Source organism: Agelaius phoeniceus, chromosome 6 (genome assembly GCF_051311805.1).
Source record: "Agelaius phoeniceus isolate bAgePho1 chromosome 6, bAgePho1.hap1, whole genome shotgun sequence".
Lineage (NCBI taxonomy): Eukaryota > Metazoa > Chordata > Aves > Passeriformes > Icteridae > Agelaius > Agelaius phoeniceus.
Window position 1 is genome coordinate 56,848,412 of NC_135270.1, and position 21,041 is coordinate 56,869,452.

A 21,041-nucleotide genomic window follows, 5' to 3' on the forward strand; every position below is an offset into this window, starting at 1 on the left:
AAGTTTCATTTCTATCAAACATAGGATCTGTCTCTCTTCAGGAGCTCTGCTTCATCACCAATTGCCAACCTGCAAGGACTGGTTGCAGACACCCACCAGACTCCACTGCACCACTTGCAGAGAAAGAACTTTTAAAATACCCATTCCCAAACTTTTAAATTATTACTGCAATGTCATTTTTCTTAACAAAGAGGGTTCTGAACCAACAACTCCCTTCTTGAGCTCTAACTTTTGTAATCACCTGGTTTAACTAATACAAAGGTTTTAAGATGCTTAGGAATCCCTTTGATTATTCAAGCTGAGCTTTGTTTCGTGCTGTTTTGGATTGGCCTCAGTCATCTGGGAAACATGAGCTGATGCTCCACCCCTCCACAAATATCAGTCTCTTAATGCAGAACTAAAAACATTGTACATGGAAAAACCCATTTCCTTTGGTTTTATAAAATCAGTGACAAGACATGGCCAATGGAGAATAAGCATTCATAGAATCATGGAATCACAGAGTATTTTGCCTTGGAAAGGACTTTCAAGGGTCATCCAGTCCAGCCCAAGGCTGGACAGCTTTCACCAGACCAGGTTGTTCAGAGCCCCATCCAACCTGGCCTAGAACACCTCCAGGGATGGGGCATCCATAGCTCCTCTGGGCAACATTCACATTTGCAGCTGAGTTTGTAGGACTCAACCTTACAGAGCAAAAACCCCATCCTGGACACCAAAAAGGGACAACTGAAAACAAGGGTGGAAGCTGGGCGAGGCAGCTGAGGGCCTCTCATTGTTTCCCCAGGCTCCCTGGCAGTGTGGCTCCTTGCAGGCTCCTCCAAAGCATCAAAATTAGGCTTCTGCCCATATTTTACTCTCCAGGGAAATATGATTCCAATTAGAGACCAAGAAAGCACCAAGCAATTTATAAGGGTAAATAAGATGTCGCATGCAAGGCTGCAGAAAAGCATCTCATACATTCTCTCTAATAAAGAAGATTTTTCTGGAGTTGTGACACCCATTGAAAACCTAACAAAAATTTAGCTGGAGCTAAAAATTTAACTAGAGCAGGAACTTGAGCAGCAGAACAAGCCCCTGGTACTGAGAGGGCACAATTCCCAATACCCAAATCCCATGGCTCTAAAGCACAGGTGGAGCCATGCACCAAGCTGTACTGGCAATATGGACAGTCAGCAAATACCAGTGAGACTGAGGAGACAATCTGGAGGTGAATTTTCAAATCTAATCAGATCTGAGATCACTACCAAGGGTTTTGTCATACTCATAGCAGGCATGATTTGGTTTGCTATTATATATTCATATGGTTTCATTCAGAACAACCTTGTTTCATTACCACGGATTCCACTGTGCTTCACAGTCCTGCTTCATTTCTTCCAAGGCAAATTCTTCAGGAGATTAACCTGACACATTTACTCCCCTGATAATGGATCCTGTCTTTTCTGATATCATTACCAATTTCAAGCACATAGCAAGAAATAGGCATAACATTTTTTAAAAGTAGTGACTTGAAAGCTTTCTTGTTTCCACATTTTCTTGGTACAACACATTTCACTTTACATGTACTGTTGTAAAATTCAGCTCAAGTAAATATAAAATAAATTATTAAGCTTCTAGCCAAATACTTCCAGTCCTAAAACCCTCTTTATTGAACTAGAAGTGCTCCAGTGCACAGCACAGCTCTAACTAGAGTTCAGATTTTAAGGAGCTTGAAGCTGCAATTGTTCTTTTCTTGGAGTTCAATGTATTATTCTTATGTTTCATATGCACAGAAAACATTAGTGAAGATAAATTGTGCAACTGGTAATTGAAATTAGAGCTGCAACATCTATTATGGTAACATCCACTGTGCCACATCTTCCACACACTGGGAATGAAAAGGATTTTGCATATGAAGCACCAGTCATGATACTCACTGGAACAAAAATGCAATAAGAAACAGAATAAAATACATTTATACAATATAAAGTTCCCTAAAATTACTTACATTGTCATTACTAGTCTTCTACCATCTTTACAGATGAATTAAGTAAACCCCCAGTCCAATTCTGGGAGTGTCTGAGGAAAGTCAGGCTTTTTCTAAAGCTTGAAAAGTTCACAGTAAAGAAACCTGTTCAAAACATCAGCTTCCTTCTGAAAATACAGATGTATATAATATCTGCCCACCTAACAAAGGGAAACCTGCATGATCTTTGGAAGAATTCTTTGAACTACCTTCCTACCAAAATTGCAGAATTTACCAAACATTTCTGAGATTTCAAAACTAGGATAAAACTATATTGCCTTTGAAATCCAAGTAACCATTAAGTGATTATAGCATCAACAAAGCTCTAATAAAAGGGCCACCAACTGAAGACTATCCACTTCAAGCATATTCCTGGGACCTGCTTAGCATTTCAGCTCTTTATAAATTTCTTCCAAATCAACAACTTTTTACAAGACTGTAAAATTTGCCTATCATTATCACATCAGGAAACAAAAGCTTTTCTGTATTTTAACTGATTATCACAGTAACTGCTACTTCATGTGATATTAAAAAGAAGAAAAAAACCACAAAACACACAGACATTGCACCCTGTCTGGTTGGGGTACCCATTCTTTGGGGATAATCTAAAGTCCCTGTGTGGAAATAACAGCACAGACTATTTTAGAGCAAAAAGCAATTAGAAAGATGGAAATTAATATCAACTTCCTATTTTCAGAGTGCTTCAGACTGTATATGAAGATGATTTCTAAAACACATGACAAACTTGGCTACATCATCTGTCCAAATCTGGTGTGGTAAGTAAAATGACTTAAAAGGAAAGCAAGAAAGATATTTATCTATAAATATAAAAAAATTTCCATTTTTATACCATTACAGGAGCACTGCTTTAATCACCAAGAATGAGGATTCATTTCCCATCCTGTAACTTGGTACTGCCTGTACTGGCATCTTTTAATTGGGATCAGGACTAAAGAAACAGCTCTTTAAAATCTGACCACAACTCCAATGAACTAAAGGACTGGATCAAAGCCTGGTTATCCACAGTAATATTGCAGTCAGATGCAGCTTACTAAATATTTAAAATACATAAAGATAAATATGCAGGCCTGTAAATCACTACAAACCAAAACAAGAGATGATTTTTAAGGTCCCTTCCAACCCAAACCATATGATCCTATTTCTGCAAATGCCTCCTGGAAAAAGACAGATTATCTGCTTCATTCATTTTCTAATGAGCAATGTTCAGGAGTTTTATTATTATTAATTGCATATAAATTATCATGATTTTTGTATCCTTGGGAAAGTATTTAGCCATTCACCTCTCAAAGGAACAGTGCTGAACAAAGGCAATGAATGCAAGGCATATAAGAACAATGCAGAACACAGAAATTTATGCATGCCATTTAAAAGGCATGGCATTTAAAAAAATCAAAAGTATGTCATAAATCTTTAATTATAAGGGGAAAAAAAAGCCCAACTAATGTTTGTCAAGTCCTTGATAATATTTAAGCAAGAGCACTGCCTACTTCAGGAGTGCAAAATCTTCTTAGCTCACTTATCTGCATGTATCCTCAACCTCCTCTGAAGTGTTCTGCTGCAAAATTCATTGTATCTGAGATCTGCTAATCATCATCAGGAAACTCTGTTATGCATCTTAAGGATGTACTTTAAGCTCTCAAGAGGAAAAATAAATACGTTTTATTAGCTGCTTTTGCAAAATACTGATTTGTATTTATTTAGAAACCTTTTTAAGTTGCACCACTGTTAAATTAAATATTTATGGCATGATTTTCCAAAGGGTTTAACACCTGTTAAGAGTTTTACATGCTGAATTCAACAGGAGTTCCAAGGGCTCAACACTTCTGCAAATCTCAGCGGTGACAATGCTGGGATGGAGCTTCAGCTTGGGTGACATTGCTGAGCTCTAAAATGCAACCAGGGTCCTGCCCAGCCCCTACTTCCCACCCAGCAATGCATTTCAGACAACTGAATTGGTCCTACTTCACTTGAAATACCAGAAATATGACTCATTAATACCTGTTAACTGCAAATAAAGCACAAGCTAAATGCTCTTAAGTTAATCCTCAATGCATCTTCCCTGTCCTTTACCAGTGTAAAATTTACATGCAACTTACAGGGGAGCCTAAAATCCCCAGTGAGTCAACAGCTGGAAAGCAAAGCTTTTGATACTGAGAATGAGAAGCTGAATGAGAATGAAGCCAAAAAATACAGAATAAAGAAGAAAAGATGTCTGATACACTGTAAAAACCTGTGTCTGGTGACCGTGGGGCCAGTGACTTTGGCATTTGGCTTCTCAGCTCAAACTGAAGCCTGTGCCTCTGGCCTCACTGTCAAATGAAGTTAAAATAAGGGGTTAGGTTTTGCCATCCTTATTTTCCTCAGCTTCTGAGAGATTTGCTCTTAGTATCCTTCCCAGCATCATGTTTTCAGGTACCCCACATATCCTGTTCTTTCACAGATGTTTTCTCACACCTTGTAGGTGGCTGCTCTCCTGCCCTCCCAGGTCCCTTATCCAGTTCCAACACATGCCTAAATCTGAACAACTGTGCAGAGACAACATTTTATATTTAAAAATTAAATACTGAGATATCCTTGTGGCATTTGGCCTATAATTCTGGCAGTAATAAATAAATAACATCTAAGTAAGAAATTACTATATGTCAAAATTATTCAAATGATGATCCAACGTGACTTCATAAACCCCAGACAGATAAAACAGTAGAATATTGCAGATTGGGCACATCAATCTCCTTATATATTTTATTGCACACTACAAATCTGCCCAGCAAGTTCAGCATTTCTCTCATTAAAGCAGGAGCTTTCATCACACTATAAAACATTTTCAAATGCAGACCAGAAAACCAACAAGCATATTTACTGTAAAGCTTTGTATTTGTGTCATCAATTAACAACAAAAGTTTGGAATAAAACTAAAATAAAAGCTAATCAAAGCAGCTAGCTGTCAAAACAGATGGGAACTACAGTTTTCAAATCAAGCAAAAAGGAAAAGCTTTCGAACATTTAGTGTCATGTCAGCTCACACAGACAACTTAAAGGAAGGACAGCAAATGTCAGGATTTTATCAAGAAAAGGTGCCCCTGACTGATATATTCACATTTATGAATTTCCATTGATTTTGTGGGTTTTTTGGCTTTGGGATGATTAACCCACACCAAAGCAAACCTCTGAAATGTGAACTATAAATAAGGTGTCGCCATGACAGTGCAGGCAAAATAAATAAAAACAGAGCCTCAACATAATTTTAGCCTCAAACAAATATTTCAGTCCCTACATTGTCTGGCTCAGAAAGATACATAGACAGTCTCACAGACAGAGATATAAATGAACAATTGCAGTACCTTTTTCCCACACTGTTTACAGGGTTGGCTATATTCCTACTGGCAATAGATTTTCTTCTTGACAGCTTCTTGGTGTTGGTGCTGTCATCAGTGCTGTCATCCTCTTTCTTTGGTGTGTTACTTCCTTTGCTGTTCAGGTCCCTTAGCACATTATAATTAATTTTACTTGAGATTTTCTTCTGTTCTAACATCTTTTCAATTGCCTCTCCTGCTGTGCTGGCTTGAATTGGCTCCCGCTTCTTTGCAGATTTCTTTGGCTTAATTAAAATATAAAATTAGTGATGTAGGTACAAACAAAGTTTCCATGAAGCAGAGGGGCAAGCTGGAGTGCAGCAGTCCTGGCTCAGGTGCTGCTGATGTGATGGGGGGTGCAGGTGATGTGCCCAGGCTAAGCCAGTGCTCCCTCTCCTGCCACTCAATGAGATCAAAGGGTCTCTTTTCTCCAAGAGATGAATGTTTGCTTTTTTGCCAAATGCCCAGAGAGTTTATTAGAAATTCTTTACTTAATAAAAAGAGAGAAGAAGGATGGGCCATTTTTCACGTATGAAAAAAAAAAGCGGGGAGTGAGCTCCTGTTACAGGAATAGAGACCTCACAGCATCACTCATCATGGAAATAAAGAACCTCCCCTGCTAACACTGCCTTTAAAGTGAGAGTGGAGCTGGCTCACAACTCCCCAGAGCACTGACAGCACCACGGAACCGCGGCCGTGTTTCGGACCAAATCTGAAGGCAGCTGGGAAAGGCTCTGCCCAACTCCTCCTCCTCGCTGCCAAGGGCCCAGAGCAGGAGCAGCAGCAGCTTCCCAAGGCTGGGATGCCATGGCACAGGGAGCAGGAGGCTGCAGGCACGGGAGCTCTGTCACCTGCCTCTCCCAGGCACAGGCTGCGAGCCCGGCTGATGCTGTGCAGAGCCAGGCAAGCAGGAATGACAGCACAGAACCCTTCCAGCCGTGTCCCATGCCTGGGTAGGTAGGAAAAAGAAAACAACCCAGAAGCACTGTTTCTCATTTGGCATTTTCCTATTCAAAGGAAGGTTTTAACACCAAGCTCTGCAGGAGATTTATTTTTTAATGGATAATAGCCCCTCTGTTTACCTACATGGGTCAAGTGCTACCTTGAAATTGGAAAGCACCATATTAATCAAGTTCTACTCAAGCTGTCAGAAACAATAAAAGGTTAGAGAAAAACTCCTGTGTTGTCCGAACAAAAAAGTGGGTGTTTGGGCTACTTGGCAGTGCCAAGGAGTTATACAATTTTGAAAATTGCTGGTAGACTGCCACGTCTGCATAAACGCAGGATGAATGAGAAACTCTGAAGTCTAAAACAGTGTTTCATTGTCTGGTTTTGTTTTTATTGTTGAAATACCTAGGGGAAGCAGGAAACTCTGCCTTTCACATTAGTCAGAAAAAAAGATAGAGGATATACACGCTAAAAACTAACATGGGTTTAGCTGCATGTGGAAGATTGGAGTTGTCACTTGCTCAATTACACAAAATACTAATGCTGTAAATCGTGAATATACGGCCAATTAGGCTGCTTTAAACTGCTAAACATGGAGACAGGACATGCCATTTGTTAACATAACCGTTGCATTCTTTATGAAAGGTAGAACAAAATACCCCTTCAAGTGACTGTAACAAGGATCTGTTCAGTTCTTCATAAAGAAATCATTATTGTAAGAGCAAAGAAAGCCACTGAAGTTATGGCAAGTACAAACAAATTCCCCATGCACACGTTAAAAAAAAAATCAGACGTCTTAAAACCTGTATTTTAATAAGCAAGCAATTAGAACAGCAATCATAAATGCAAAGAGCTAGCTCTGACTTTGACATGCTCAGAATTTTCTCATAATAGCAATTTAAAATAAAAGTTTGGGCAAGAAAGTGTTTTACTCATCACCTAAAAAAATACAGCCTTGCAATTCAGTAACAGCTAGATGTACTGTAGCTTTTGCTCCTTTAGTGGTGACCTGTACCACTATGCCCACACATCTACATGGAGCTGATCAGCAGATATATCCAAAACATTTTCAAACAGACACAATTAACACATAATTTAATACCTTGTGTTCCTTATAAATCCCAAGTTCTTTCTCTTTTGCTATTCTTGCTTCCTTTTCTGAAAGATGACAAAAGGGTAACCAGCATGAAAATTACACAAGACTGCATATTTCAGCAACACCAGCCAAAAGGCAAATTTCAGTCCTACATATTTACCTTTTTGTTCCTTCAAATAATCTGCATTTTCTTTCATCCATAGCTCTGCTTTTATCTGAGCTTCAGCTTCATTAAGTATATACTAAAAGAGAAAACAAATTTATCTACTTTCAGAAATCAAACTGAAAATCACAGAAAAAACTGAACTGAAAAAACACTGGCAAAGTCAGTCCATGACCATTTTTAAAAATACATTAAAAGAAAACATGAGTGATATAAGACAATCAGAGAGTATTTCTAGTAACATCTGAAGCTGGCACAAGCAGCAACAACCTGTTTTCAAAAAACAGTGCTTGGTTTCCAAATTATGATGATGTGACCAAAAACCACCCAGGACTCATTATACATGGTCTGTTAATTAAACAAAAATGATCCTGGTTTTATGATCTTTTTCAGATGATACAAGAGGTTATCATGACAACGTGGTTGTCTGCAAGTAATTCTGTGTGTTGATGGTGGTCTGTAATTCAAAACAGGATGGGAACCATTGCCCTGTGCGACCAAAACAAAAACATGTGTCCTCTGGGTAGGCTTCTGTGAAGCTTTACACTGAGATTATTAATTCAAAGGCCACATCTGTGTGAAGGGAACCAGCTCAGACTGCTGGAGCTTCAGCCCTGTAGATTTCAGACAGCTGGGTTCAGTAACCACATGCAGACGTTTTGCAGTTAACTCCACCTAGTCTCAGTAACATCTTTAGTGGGAATGGAGCTGTAAAATACATCTAGGACTATTCAGATGAATCACAGAAATAAATAGACAGATAGGTAGCAATTACTTAATTGTAGATGACCTAAATGTAAAAATTAACCCAGTATTTAGCACAATTAGCAATGAAACTGAAGTTCTCTACAGGTGATGCTGTTTGGGAGTGAAGAACAGCAGAATGGAGAAGACAAATGAGGTAATCCATCATGAACAAGACACTTCAGTTTTAAGCAGTGCACCTGAGACTTGCAAAATTATGTTTAAGTGCAAGAAAAGCTATCTGAGGTTTCTCCATCTTTTGGGTCTGAGCATTCAAGATTTTCTCCAAAGTAAGATGTACATTTAGGATTTCATAAGAAAAATAATTCCAGTCAAATGAAACTAATGCAGTCCTTCCTCCAAGGGCTAAACAGGAGAGCAAATGGCTGTGCTAGTCCTGGTTTATCAGACCAGTATTTTCACTCTTTCATCTGCTTCTATTAAAAGTGGGCCATAACAGTAAAATACACTTTTCCTTAGCTCAGTTATTCATCCCTCTTAGGCTTTCAGAGATTTCATAATCTTGGACTTACGATATTACAGTCTATTGCCACAGAAATGAACATGAAGTCATAAAAGCAGAGTTATGACCTCATCACAGAGCCTAGGAAGAGCAGAAAATGTGTTCTTCCCCTGTGATTGTTTTAATTATGGACTGGCTGTAGTGAAAAACCTCAGCCTTTGTGCTCCCTCCATTCAATGTCTGCTCAGACCGTGAGACCTTAATGCCCAGCCCAGCAAATCCCACCTCACAGCTACATTTTGGAGATCAGTAATTCCTGTGCAACCTCATCAGTCTCAGTGATTTTGTACCCCAAAGTGAGTTTTTAGCACTGGCATTATCTGTTCAGATGACTCTGTAAACCAGCATGGCAGCTGGAGAGGGCATCAGGCTCAGAGAGCTGGACTGTGGCGTGTCCATGTGCTGACCAGCTGTGGGGCCTCCAACAAGCCCTTTTCCACAGCCATCTGTCTGTCCCACTCAGTCTGTATGTTAAATGGTATTTTTTGCTGCCACACAAATAAAAATAAATCCAGGAAACATCACAGAAATCTTTGGAAGTACATAAGAGCTGCACATACTGGTTTTACAGTTTGGTTTCCATGGCAGCCTCCTATGTTGAATCTATCTTAATTAAATAATGAATGTAGAGCTCCACCAAACTTTTTAAAGTTCTCCTTTGGAAAAAAAGACATTCTAAAACATAATTATTCCAGCATGTTAAAAGCAAGCAGCAGCAGCAGCCTCATAAATATATATATATATGTAACTTGGGCAAGGAACACCAAATTCACAGGTTTGCATGAACATTAGATTTCACACCACTGAAATTGCTCAAACCTCTCTATAGATCAGAGAGAAGAGGCAGTTGCAGAGAGGATAAACCAGCTTAAGGACCATTTTGTCTTTCCCAGTTATCCAGACAAGCAGGATAAGAGACACCAGGGACAGCAGGGCACCTTACCCGATCTATTTCATTGTCGTCGATTCCACTCAGATCTAATTCTCCATCCCCTGTGTTCTCACCTGGAGAAAAGAACACATTTTAATCAGCCCATATGTTTGTCCAACACCTATTGCAACTTAAGTTCTGCAGTAATGTAACACTTCAGGACTGTCCTTCAGAGATTTGCATCCTTCTGCCTTCATCTGGGAGGTTTAATGTGTTGCTGAGTATTTTCACTGCAGAACTTCATGCACAGAAATTCACCACATTGGATTAATTTAAAATTCAGGAACCAGCACAGTCTTCATCAGTACTAAAAATCTGCCAGAGACTTCCAGTCACCTTTTTCTCACCCACTTTAATTTACAGCCACAAATGTTCAGCAGGAAGCTGGGGAAACCATTTCAAAAAGATGACCACTTTTCTTTCATCATAACAAAAATTTCTCTGTTAGAGCATATAGGTCAGTAATTTATCTGTAAATTATGGCTTAGGAAATGTTTTCTATTTTCAGGGAAGCAGCACAGACCACTGCTGACAGTTACACCACGGCTTTCTTCTTGACTTTCTATAATTACAATTTCACTGCAATTTTGCTAGTTTGGTAGTTATTAAGATTTCTGAAAACAAATTTTCAAATATTCCATCCATTAAAAAGCATAACAGCACAGAACTGAGGCTTAATTTGGGACTGGAACAGTGTACAGCTGCAAAACCTGATTTTCCACATCACATTAAAGAACTATAGCAATACACTATTAGGGTAGTCCAGGTAAAGAAGAAAACAAATTATTTAACAAAGACTTATGCTGGGGAATGAAGCAATCTTCTTGGTCATCTCCATTACATCTAATAAAGATCAAACAACAGATGACCTCACCAGTTCACTTGCAAAAAATATAAACAAATTAAGTTTCAACAATCAACAACAACAAATTAAAACCAAAGTGGTGCAAAACAGCTTGGCTTGTTCACAGCTCCCACTCCCCAATACTGGGGATGTGCCTCCCCACAAACCAAGACCTTTGCTGGACTGATTCCCCAGCCTGGTGCTCCTGCACAGTGCTGGACCAGCAGAGGGTGATGCCAGGATCCAGATCATGGCAACCAAATGATAAAGTCAAGCAAAGCTTGGAATTAAAAGCATACCCAGAAGATAAAACAATGATCTGCTAGGCAAAAGTCAGGGGTTTAAACCAGTAGCCTGAAGTATGTGAAATAACAGGGCTGGGTATCCAACCAAAACACCAGGTTAGGAATGAACTCTGAGCTTCCTGAGGTGGTACAAAGGGTATGGCTGCTCAGCTCAACAGGCATCCCCTGGGATCAGCCACTGAGCACTCACAAATGTCTTTTCAAAATCCACCTTAAACAACCAACAGAAAGTTTTATACTTTCCACCCCAAGCCACAAGCAAAAGGGGTTTTAACCCTCAAAAATGTCCCATCACAAGGAACAGCATAGAACCACAGAATGGTTTGAGGTGGAAGGGACCTTAAAGATCATCCTGTTCCAATTCTCTGCCATGGGCAGGGACACCTTCCACCAGAGCAGGTTGCTCAAAGCCCCATCCAACCTGGCTTTGAACACTTCCAGGAATGGGGCATCCACAGTTTCTCCAGGCAGCATATTCCAGTGTCTCACCATCCTCACAGTAAACAATTTCTTCTTTTTAATATCCAGTTTAAACCTTCTATCAGTTTGAAGCCATTCCCCATTGTCCAGTCACTCCATGCCCTTGTAAAAGGTCTTTCTCCAGCTCTTTTGTAGCTCTTTAAGGTACTGAAAGGCTGGAGATGGGTCATCCTGAAGCCTTCTCTTCTCCTACTGAGCTCAGCAATTTCAGTTTTTTCAGCCCTTCCTCAAGCAGAGGTGCTCCAGCCCTCTGTAACACTATGGTTTGATTTTTTTCCTGATACTGTCTCATAAAAGTAATATCAAGTTTACCAGCTCAGATAATGTGGTGCTAATTTGACCAAAAAAGCTTTAAAGAACATTTCTCACTGTCGTCACATTTATAAATCTACCACATTAGTCCCAGGCACCAGATTTACTTCACAACCCTTTTTCCCCAAAATACTTTAGAAGTGCAGAAGATTTTATAATAACTACATAATTGATCAGTACATATGCTTTTCTTCTGCTGTGATCTCTGCACAGTGCAGTAAGAGCAGAACTTTCTGCACCAGTGCCAGCAGCTCCTCATGCAGGCACCCTGCTCCCAGCCAGGCAGGGATGCACCCCAGGACATGGCCAAGCACTCCCTGGCTTTAGGATGGGGAGGAAAAACGAGGTGACAAAACACATCCTGGTGGTTTGCTGCCTTTTTAATGCAACTGACTGACATTTTTTTTAGCAAAGCATAATCATTCAAAGCGTGGAGAGGAGTCACCCAAGGGAGGGCAGGGTATTCTTCAAGACAGGACTGCACATCTCTCCTGCTGGAACAGAGACAGAAACTTCCAGTGAGCTGGAGTGGCTGAATTTTCACCAAGGAAAGGAGCAAATACTGTAGTCCACTGTCTGAGAAACATTCCCAGGAGCTGGTCTACTTGGGTGAAAGAAATGCTCCATCACACAAAATAAAACAGCTCAACAGCAGAGTGCAAGGGGAGTCCAGACCAGGATAACCTGGCTCCTAGTTTTGAAGGAGTTCATACAAAAATGGGACTTCAACTGGGTCTCCCATATTCTGGGTAGCACTTTAACCACCAATTTGTAGGACAGAAGGGGGCATGGCCTCCACCTTCATTACATTATCTACCCCTTTTTTCCTCCCAAAAAAACCCCAAATTTTCAATTTGGTTTACCTGCACAAATAAAGGATTTATTTTTCTTCACTATGCATTGTACCAGATAAACTAAATTGGCCGCTATCTATAAAGGCTTGGAATTATCGACAGAGAAAAATGGAGCCAATCTTGAAAATCACCAGTAAGTTCTGAAAATCACAAATTACAAAACCAAAACTTGGAAGTGGTGATGAACATACTCACTGTTCAACTTTACATAAATTGATCCCAATATTTATTGTAGTAAAAACTGCCAAAGCATCTTAAAAACAATAAAAGAGTAGTATCCCACTGAAGTATCCCACTGAAATCAAGCTGCCACTGCTTTTCATCATTATACACCTTGCTCCTCCTATACCCTGCTATATTTTTGGATCAGAGGTTTAAAATTTAATATGTCACAGTACAGTAGGTGCCTGTTTTCTTACACAGCCCTAACATGCCAGACTGAAAACGATGCAATTTCAGGCACCATGAACAATTTCACTTGTCATTTTAAATATAACTTGTTACTGAATTAGGTGCCAGTTTTTCTCATTGGATCAATTAGCAACAGGGACAGAAAACTCATTCTCCAACTGTTAAATTGCAGAGAAGAATCCAGAAGCAAGTTACACATAATAAGCATTTCTTAGACCCCCGTAACAGCAGCAGAGGGAGTAATTGCAGGATATCCCTCTGCCTGCAAATCTTCCTTTTTCCTGCCATGGCGATAGGCATTCATTAAATGGGTTTTTCAGAAGCCAAGGTGCCTTCAAATCCCTACTTTAATGCTTTCACTGAGAAAAAAAAAATGCACGTTTCATTACAGAATGCCAATTTGAAATAAAACACATCCATTTCGGCATGAAAATTTCCATGGCAATCGTTTCCAACAGGAGTAGACCCTACCAGCCACAAATATCTGTCTGCTTGATGCTACACAGCTCACTGCAGAGCATGGAAAGCAAACCCATTGCTTTTTTATAAACCAGAAAGATCTTCCTAGCTGGTAAACTTTTCAAAGTGATTTCTAAATTATCATTTTCTCTTTTAATAAAAGGGTCGAAATGAAATGTTCGACGAAATAAAAACACAGATGTGGCCAACATCTGGTCCAGCCTCTTAAGAGCTTATTTAAAAGCAGAAGCATCACGTGGCACAGCTCTGAGACATCATGGATTTCTTCTGTTAAGAAAAACAACCACTTTACTGCAGGGCACAGGCAAAAAATAAGTTGGGCATTAAGAATAACAACACCCCTTCCCTCCAAATCCAGTTGTTAAATGAAAGGATCACCAGGAAGAGCTTAGAGCAAGGACCAGCCTACTCCATCCTCACCCAACAGCTCTGTAGCAAGTGGAGGAGGACAGGCACTTCAAGAGCTTTCCATCAAGGTACTGAACCAGTACATTCATACCACCTAAAACCATCAATCATCCAGCGAGCTCCCCAAAAATTTAAAAATAAACTCCCCCCAAAGCCCTCCCTTTCCAGCCTTCTAACATCTTTCCAACCAATTCCAGTAGACATGAGGGCTACAATCAGACACTGGGGATTAGGTTTGTAAACCTGTAGGATTATTTACTGTTCTTGTCATTACTAAATACCCACTAAATCATCTTTTAACATGCACTCTGCCCCTCTCCCTGCCTCTGTGCAGCCAGTTAAATGTATACATAGTGCACTATTATGGGGATTTATTACAGAAGAATCATTCCACCCGATATATTTTAAACCCCACATTTTTAAAAACAGCCACGTGAAGAATATGTTTTTCTGTTTCTATTACAGGAGGTAGCACTATTTATTGCTCTGCTCAGATAAGAGGATTTCCTTACAGACAGAAATGGAGGCTGAACACTTCCCAGGAAATCCTCTAGAGCAGATATAATAGAAAGGCACTTGGTCCTCTGGTCCTATGGAGCAAATTCATCCTTCACCACAACGTTTCACAGCAAGGAGTTTAAACAAAGAACCTTTCCACCTATTTGGCACAAAACCAGACACTAAGCACCTCCAGTATTCAAGAAATACTTTGGGGCTAGAGCACAACAAAATCTAAAAGGAGTTGGGAGATGCATTTTCAGTGACAAAAATCCTTATGCAACAAACCAAACAACCTGAGCCCGGGGCAGCAGAAACACTGGGAATGATTGCTGCTCTCCAGGGAGGGATTAAATCCAATGGGAGCCACAAAAAGCTCCCACAGACCATCAGAGAGACCCAATGGGCAGAAATGCTTTAACATCTCAAACTGATGAGCGATGCCGGTGCCACTTTGGGGAGCTGCAGTGAGTGCAAAGGGAAGGCAATGGCTTGGAGTCAAAAGAGGCACTGCACAAGCATGCCAGGATATAATTGATTGGCTGATCAGAGGGGACACAAACCCATCTGGAGGGGGAGATAACTGATTTACCAGGGGGAGTGAAGGGAGCAGGCATTGAGGGTGGGTACCTGGGAGGGGAGCAGCGCCGGGCAGACAAAGTGCCGTGGTGATGGCGCTGCAGGGACCAGGCAGGGAAGAGAAATGGATGTGAAAATGCTGCAGCAGCAGCAGCAGCAGCAGCAGCAGCACAGGATGAAGTACAAGGATCGATGGGTGTGCAAACGAACACACCACACATCAAGCCGTGAGCAGAGAACGCTGTGAGTTTCACTAACACAGGGCAGGAGCCTCCCTCCAGAGCAGGCTGGGAGGTAATCCTGGCTGGTTTAAGCTGTTGCCAACCCCATTGCTCCAGGTAAGGAGCCTCTTTGTGCAATCCCAGCCGGCCCTGCCACGCTCCCATCCCACAGCAGGCACCCTGCAGCTGCCAAGGGCTCCAGTTCCCCCAGCTCACCTTCGGCAGTGCAATCATGTGCTGTCACAGAAGTATTCCACAAAAACAAAACGTAAGGGCAGAACAAAATTAATTGCACTTGCTAACGAAATAAGGTCACAAAACACGATGTGTATGCTTGTATTTAGGAGAAAATGTTTTTTACTTTATTGTACCTGGAGCCACCTTGAAAATTACAGCCTACTCCTTCACAGTGCCAAATCACAGTGCCAGGATTTAGGTCTGGTGGTGTACGGAGCACACGAGGCCACGCACACAGCATAAAGATAAATGAAGTCTGTCACTTTATTATTTCCTTCTGCCAAGGCAAGGTTAAGGGGTCCTCTCCAGCCAAAGCCAAGTTTCCAGCCTGCTAGTTCCTCAGAGAAAGCAAACACATCACACCACCCAGAGTGAGGCCCCATCTTCCCAGAAACATTCATCCCTGCCGAGGGATGGTGGGAAGCGCTCTCGGCTGGCACCCGGCTGCCCAGCACTGCCAGGGCACACAGCCCTGCCTCTGCAAGGTGCCCACGGGCCAGCTCCTCACCCTGGCACTGTGAGAAGTGCAGAGGCAAAGCCCAAAACGGTGCAAATGAAGGGCAAAGAGGGAAAAGGCACAATTTTAAAAAGGCATCATTAAAATTAAAAACAAAAGAAATTCCACCTACTCTGCTATTGCAGCTGTGCAAGGTCAGCCCGTATAAAAGCTGGGATGTACAAGCTCATCAGCTATTTCCTCACTCCTGTACACTCAAAATAGGACTTTCTCACAAAGCAAAGCAGTGTAACAGCCAGGGCCAGGGAACTGCATCAGGCTCATCTGCTGTAGGCAGAAGATTTTCCTACAACACTGGGCCTTAATGCAGCACAGAACTAGAAACCCATCCTTATTAAGTGCCTGCTTCCATTTCCCCACACTGAGACTCGAGCTGCAGATGTGGTCTGTCTGTCCTGCACAGCTGAGTGACACCCAACAGCCTTCCCCCATCAGCCACCTTCCTATGGTGGTCTCAGAACCCATTACCCCGTCACAGGAACGGAATTTCAGATTTCTGCGCTTAATGATATATGGGAATAAATTATGAAAAAGCTTTTTCCTGCAGTCAATCACTCTCACAGAACTTTCATTACATAGTGAACATATTTTTTATAAATTAAATTTCAATTTTGAAAAAAAAAGCACCTAACCACCAACCCTGCTGCTTTCCTGAGAGCACATCCATACTGAAACAAATGCTATTGTTTCACCTCATAGTCCATGGAGGATGAACCAAACCACATCCTCGTATTTTATATCCAGTTAGAGGTTATACCACTCATCTAACAGACATGGAAACTTGTTAACCTAAACTTAATGCTTCAGAGAAACAGTTAATCTCTCCATTCTTTCCAGAAATCCTCCCTGCAATATATATTTCTTCAAAGCAGGTAGTACAAAACCAGTCCAGCAATAAACAAAACCCTTCTGATTCTGAAGAATTTTCTTTGAAAAGGTAAGCTCATGTTCATTGAACTACGTAGCAACATAAAAAGCCCTTAAGAAAAAAAACCCTTTCAACCTCCCAAAAAATAAATACAGCTGAAAATTAGGCTTTTGAACAGAAGACCCTCTTGACACTGTCCTCAAAACCAGCAGCAGATGTTCTTCTGGAATAACGTTCATGTTCCCCCAACACCTTTGGAAAACAATGAAAAAGAGCACGGTTTATGCAACCTACTTGTTGCAACCTGTCGTTCTCTTCTGATCTCACAACCCTGCTGCCATGACTGAGTGCTCAGAGAACGGCTGTTCTGAACAGTATCAAAAGAGTTATCTTGTGCTGATGGAACCAATAACCAATAGTCAAACTGACCAATACTCACCAGGAAACAGACTACCTAACTACCACAAATGATATTTTTCAGGGCCAAACCCTGGAAACTGTAAGAGCTTCCATGCACAGACACAAGTCTTCTCCAGCCTGTGATTTCTGCACCCAGCAGCGCCAAGACTGACCATGGCACTAGTGCCAAAAGTGCCAGACACTCACACCTCAGCCTACATTCATATATCCACCTCCTCCTGCCTGAACAGTTATGGACTTTAAACTTTTTAAAATGAAAACTATAAAGACAGATTTCCCCTGCTTATTGTGCTTTTCCAGCCGATCACAAATTCCCTGCTGTATTTTCCTCCTTTGCCTTTTATGCTGTTCTTGGCATCTTTTCTCCCCTTTCCCTTCCCCCAGCCTTCATTTTTTTTTGGTGCCTTCTGGCCTGTATTTTCTGCATTTTTTAAAAAATCTGTGCAGGGGGATCCAAGAGTAACAGTTTATACAAAGGGAGAGAGCAAGGAGGAGAACTGATCAGCATGTGAATCAGCTCTTCTCTGCAAACCCCACAAGGGCAGAGCGCTGCCGCTATCTCTGGCAGAGGGCGAGGGCAGCCCAACACCCTGGAGAGCCGACAGCAAAAGCAGCCAGGCTCACATCCCACTCCAGCTCGCTTTCCCCATCCTGACAGAGCACTGTGTACAACAGCAAGAGCACTTTACACCCCAGCCAGCCACGGAGGGAACAGCTGGCCTCGTGTTTAAGTGCTGAAGCATCGTTTCTGTAACTCGCCAGGTCCTGCTGCAGGCGCTAAATGCTCTGCTGCCCATCCCTGCAAGCCCAGGGTCCTTGGCTGGCCAGCACTCAGCCACCCCAGCACATGTGTTAGTGAGAAGTAAATCTCCTTCTGTAACCCCCCCACAGAATAAAACACAATGGTGAGCTCTGCACTACAGAGAACTTAAAAGCAAATCCTAGAATTTTGCTTGGACTAGTATAGTTGGTTTTTTTTTTCTTTTTTAATTGTGAATCAATTTCTGTTCCACCAGGAAAAAAATTTAAATGTATACAGCCATATAGCAATAGAACATACACAACTTGATCTAGTAGGTGGCAAGCCAGCCCATGGCAGGGGGGTTGAACTAGATGATCTTTAAGGTCCCTTCCAACACAAACTGCACCAAAGAGCTGCTCCAGGTCAAAAACAGGATACCAAAATAACTTGCCCTACCAAAATAACTTGCCCAGCTGAGCAACAAGGTGAAATGAGTTAAACTTTCCACTTATAACTTGCATCTAGTCACCCTTACCATCTCTTAGCAAAGGTGGGATGATTTCTACCCCGTCCTTTGAGGTTCAGAGCTCATCTATGGTCTATCTTGTGACAACCTCAGCACCAGCCACAAGCCACCCAGACCACAGAAATACTTCAGCAGAAAATTATTAGCATTAAGACAACATTAAAACATTGAGTATGAAATTATATACCCAAGTCCTTATTTAGAGGAAAAAAATCAATTTGTGGCCTGGCCATTTACCACACTGTCCGGGTGGGCTGAATGGTGAGAAGCTGTTAACTGAAAGAAAATTATTAGGTAAGAAATTTCTCATTTTGTTACCCAGCTTCTTCCTTCCTTCATTGCTAATGAGAAATAGCAAGCAGGGAATTACAGAGATGGGGAGAGGAAAGAGAAGATAAAAAATATTCTTATTATTAAATAGAGGAACAGACAAGAGCAGAAGGTCCCCTATCAAAAGCAAGATGGGAACCTGGCCCACAGGAAATCCTGTGAGGTGGATGAGGGCTGGACTCAGAGCAGGTACCAGGCAGAGTTCCATGTTGCCAGGACCATCAGAGACATGGAGCAGAGAGAAAGGACACATAAGATCTTGACTGGTTTGGTGATCAGGATCACCAGTTGGGGTTGACAAACATGGAAGTAGGAGACACTTGGTTTGAATTCTCAAAAGGTGGCAGCTACAGAAATGCAGATCTGTGGTGAGAGCATCAGCCATTATGCAGCAGAAACCTGCAGCCAGCACAGACCATATTTTAAAATAAGAATTACAGCAGTTGCACTGTCTCTTGTTAGATGAAGTGCTCTCTTTTTGTCTCTGACCATGCCTAATGGCTGAGAAGCATGAAGGTGATAAAGTACTTCTCTGTCTTGCTCTGGACCAAACAGAGCTCTTGTAGGAGCCCTTCCCCAGGGACCAAGGCAGTTTTGTGTCCATTCAGGGAATTATCTATATACATGAAGCATATAAGGATGTCTGCAATCCAAAGTTTAGGCATTGCCTGCATGGCTCCAGGTGCCACAGCAAGGTCCCTTGGCCACCTGGGCACAGCACAGGCTGCAGCAGGAAGCTCAGCTCCTGCAGGAGCTCCTGGTGAGGACGGGCATGGGCTCTGCCCCTCACCTCCTCCTCCTCCTCCTCCTCCTCTACATTTTAGTGACTGCAATGAACCTTTTCCCCAGTGCACAGTAGACAGAGGAGAAGGATTTGAACATTTTGCCTGCAGCAGCTCTGAGGCCTTGGCATTTGGACAGACTGATCCACAAGCACAGCACAATTAGCATGTGTACTCCATATGCTTGAGATCCATCCATCACAGCGCTGCAATGCCCTCTGACACTGCAACTCACCAAAAGAAGAAAGTTCTGGAGAAGTTCCTGAAGAATAATTTGTCTTATCCTCTAGGAACAGTGGAAAAAGGCACTTTTGTGCACAGGAGGTTTTGGTGGAGCTGCAGAAAGAACCTTTTCCCAACAAAGCCCAGCAGCATGATTCACCTATAAAGCATGGAGCTGGTTTCAAAGCCAGCCTTTCAAGCTAATGGCTATCAGAGAGGCCAGCCATCTGCTTGTGCAACCTGTCCTTATGATTAATCTCAACATCTGACTTGTATATAAACTTTATATACTAACAGGGCTATACTTCATATGCCATTTTAGCTAAATTCTGCATTGCTGATTACAGTTTCTCCTCAATCTGGCCATCCTCTGCAGGTTACAGGCACACAAAGAACCCTGCTTAAATGTTGATTAGATGTACAGCAAAGCAAAGATTTTGGAAAGATTTTACTAAATCTCAAAAACTCAGTAAGCATTTCAAAGAGCTTACTGGAAAAGATAGGTCCCACATCCACATGTAATTAATTCTTTATTTAAATGTATTAGGCCTCTACTTAACATGGTGTTGCAAGGGCAGAAAGTAACAAATCATGTCTCAGTCTGGAAGGACTTGTGGCTCTTTCTGCCATGCAGCCATTTGATTGTACAGCATATGGCATAGTATCACAGTTGTTCTTCTTTAACTGAATAATGATACTTTCTGGAGCACAATCCAGGTCCTCCATAATACACAGCATTTTAGCACCCATTTTCAGGAACGTGACTACATGTCCACAGCCCACTGGGAGAGAGTGATGTTCTTTCCTTGTATGAATTCATTTAAACACATTTAGCACCTCGGGTAACTAATCTCTCTGAAATCAGGAAAGTTTATTTTGAATTAATGAAACCAGAGTTGTCTTTTGAAAATAAGTTCTGCATAACATTTTATAATTTCATTACAAAATCCTGCCAGATCATTATTTCAAATTCAGATCTACCATCCTCTTCTATGGAATAGACATTTATTTATATATTATTTCTTTTGGTAAGAATGGATGGATTGTTCCTTATGCTAGTTTTAACTAGGCAAATTATTTCCACAGCAAACTTTAGCATCATGAGCTGTGCAGTGAAATAAGCCCAGGATAATGAGCTGACAGAAGGGACCAGTGAGGGAAGAGCATGCAAGATGCACAGACAAAAGCCCTGTCTCCTGAAGGAGTAAGATTTTAAATCTTGCT

General features: G+C 41.4%; 1 protein-coding gene across 1 annotated transcript in view; it reads right to left on the reverse strand.

Moving 5' to 3' along the window:
• BRF1 (BRF1 general transcription factor IIIB subunit) overlaps positions 1 to 21,041 on the reverse strand; it is a 174,075-nt gene that overhangs the window by 38,541 nt on the left and 114,493 nt on the right. The window contains exons 12-15 of the mRNA XM_054634806.2: positions 9,794 to 9,855; positions 7,581 to 7,662; positions 7,427 to 7,482; positions 5,365 to 5,621 (exon numbers count right to left, since the gene is read on the reverse strand). Of these exons, the coding sequence (XP_054490781.2) occupies positions 5,365 to 5,621; positions 7,427 to 7,482; positions 7,581 to 7,662; positions 9,794 to 9,855 (457 nt within the window). The remainder of the gene's footprint in view (positions 1 to 5,364; positions 5,622 to 7,426; positions 7,483 to 7,580; positions 7,663 to 9,793; positions 9,856 to 21,041) is intronic.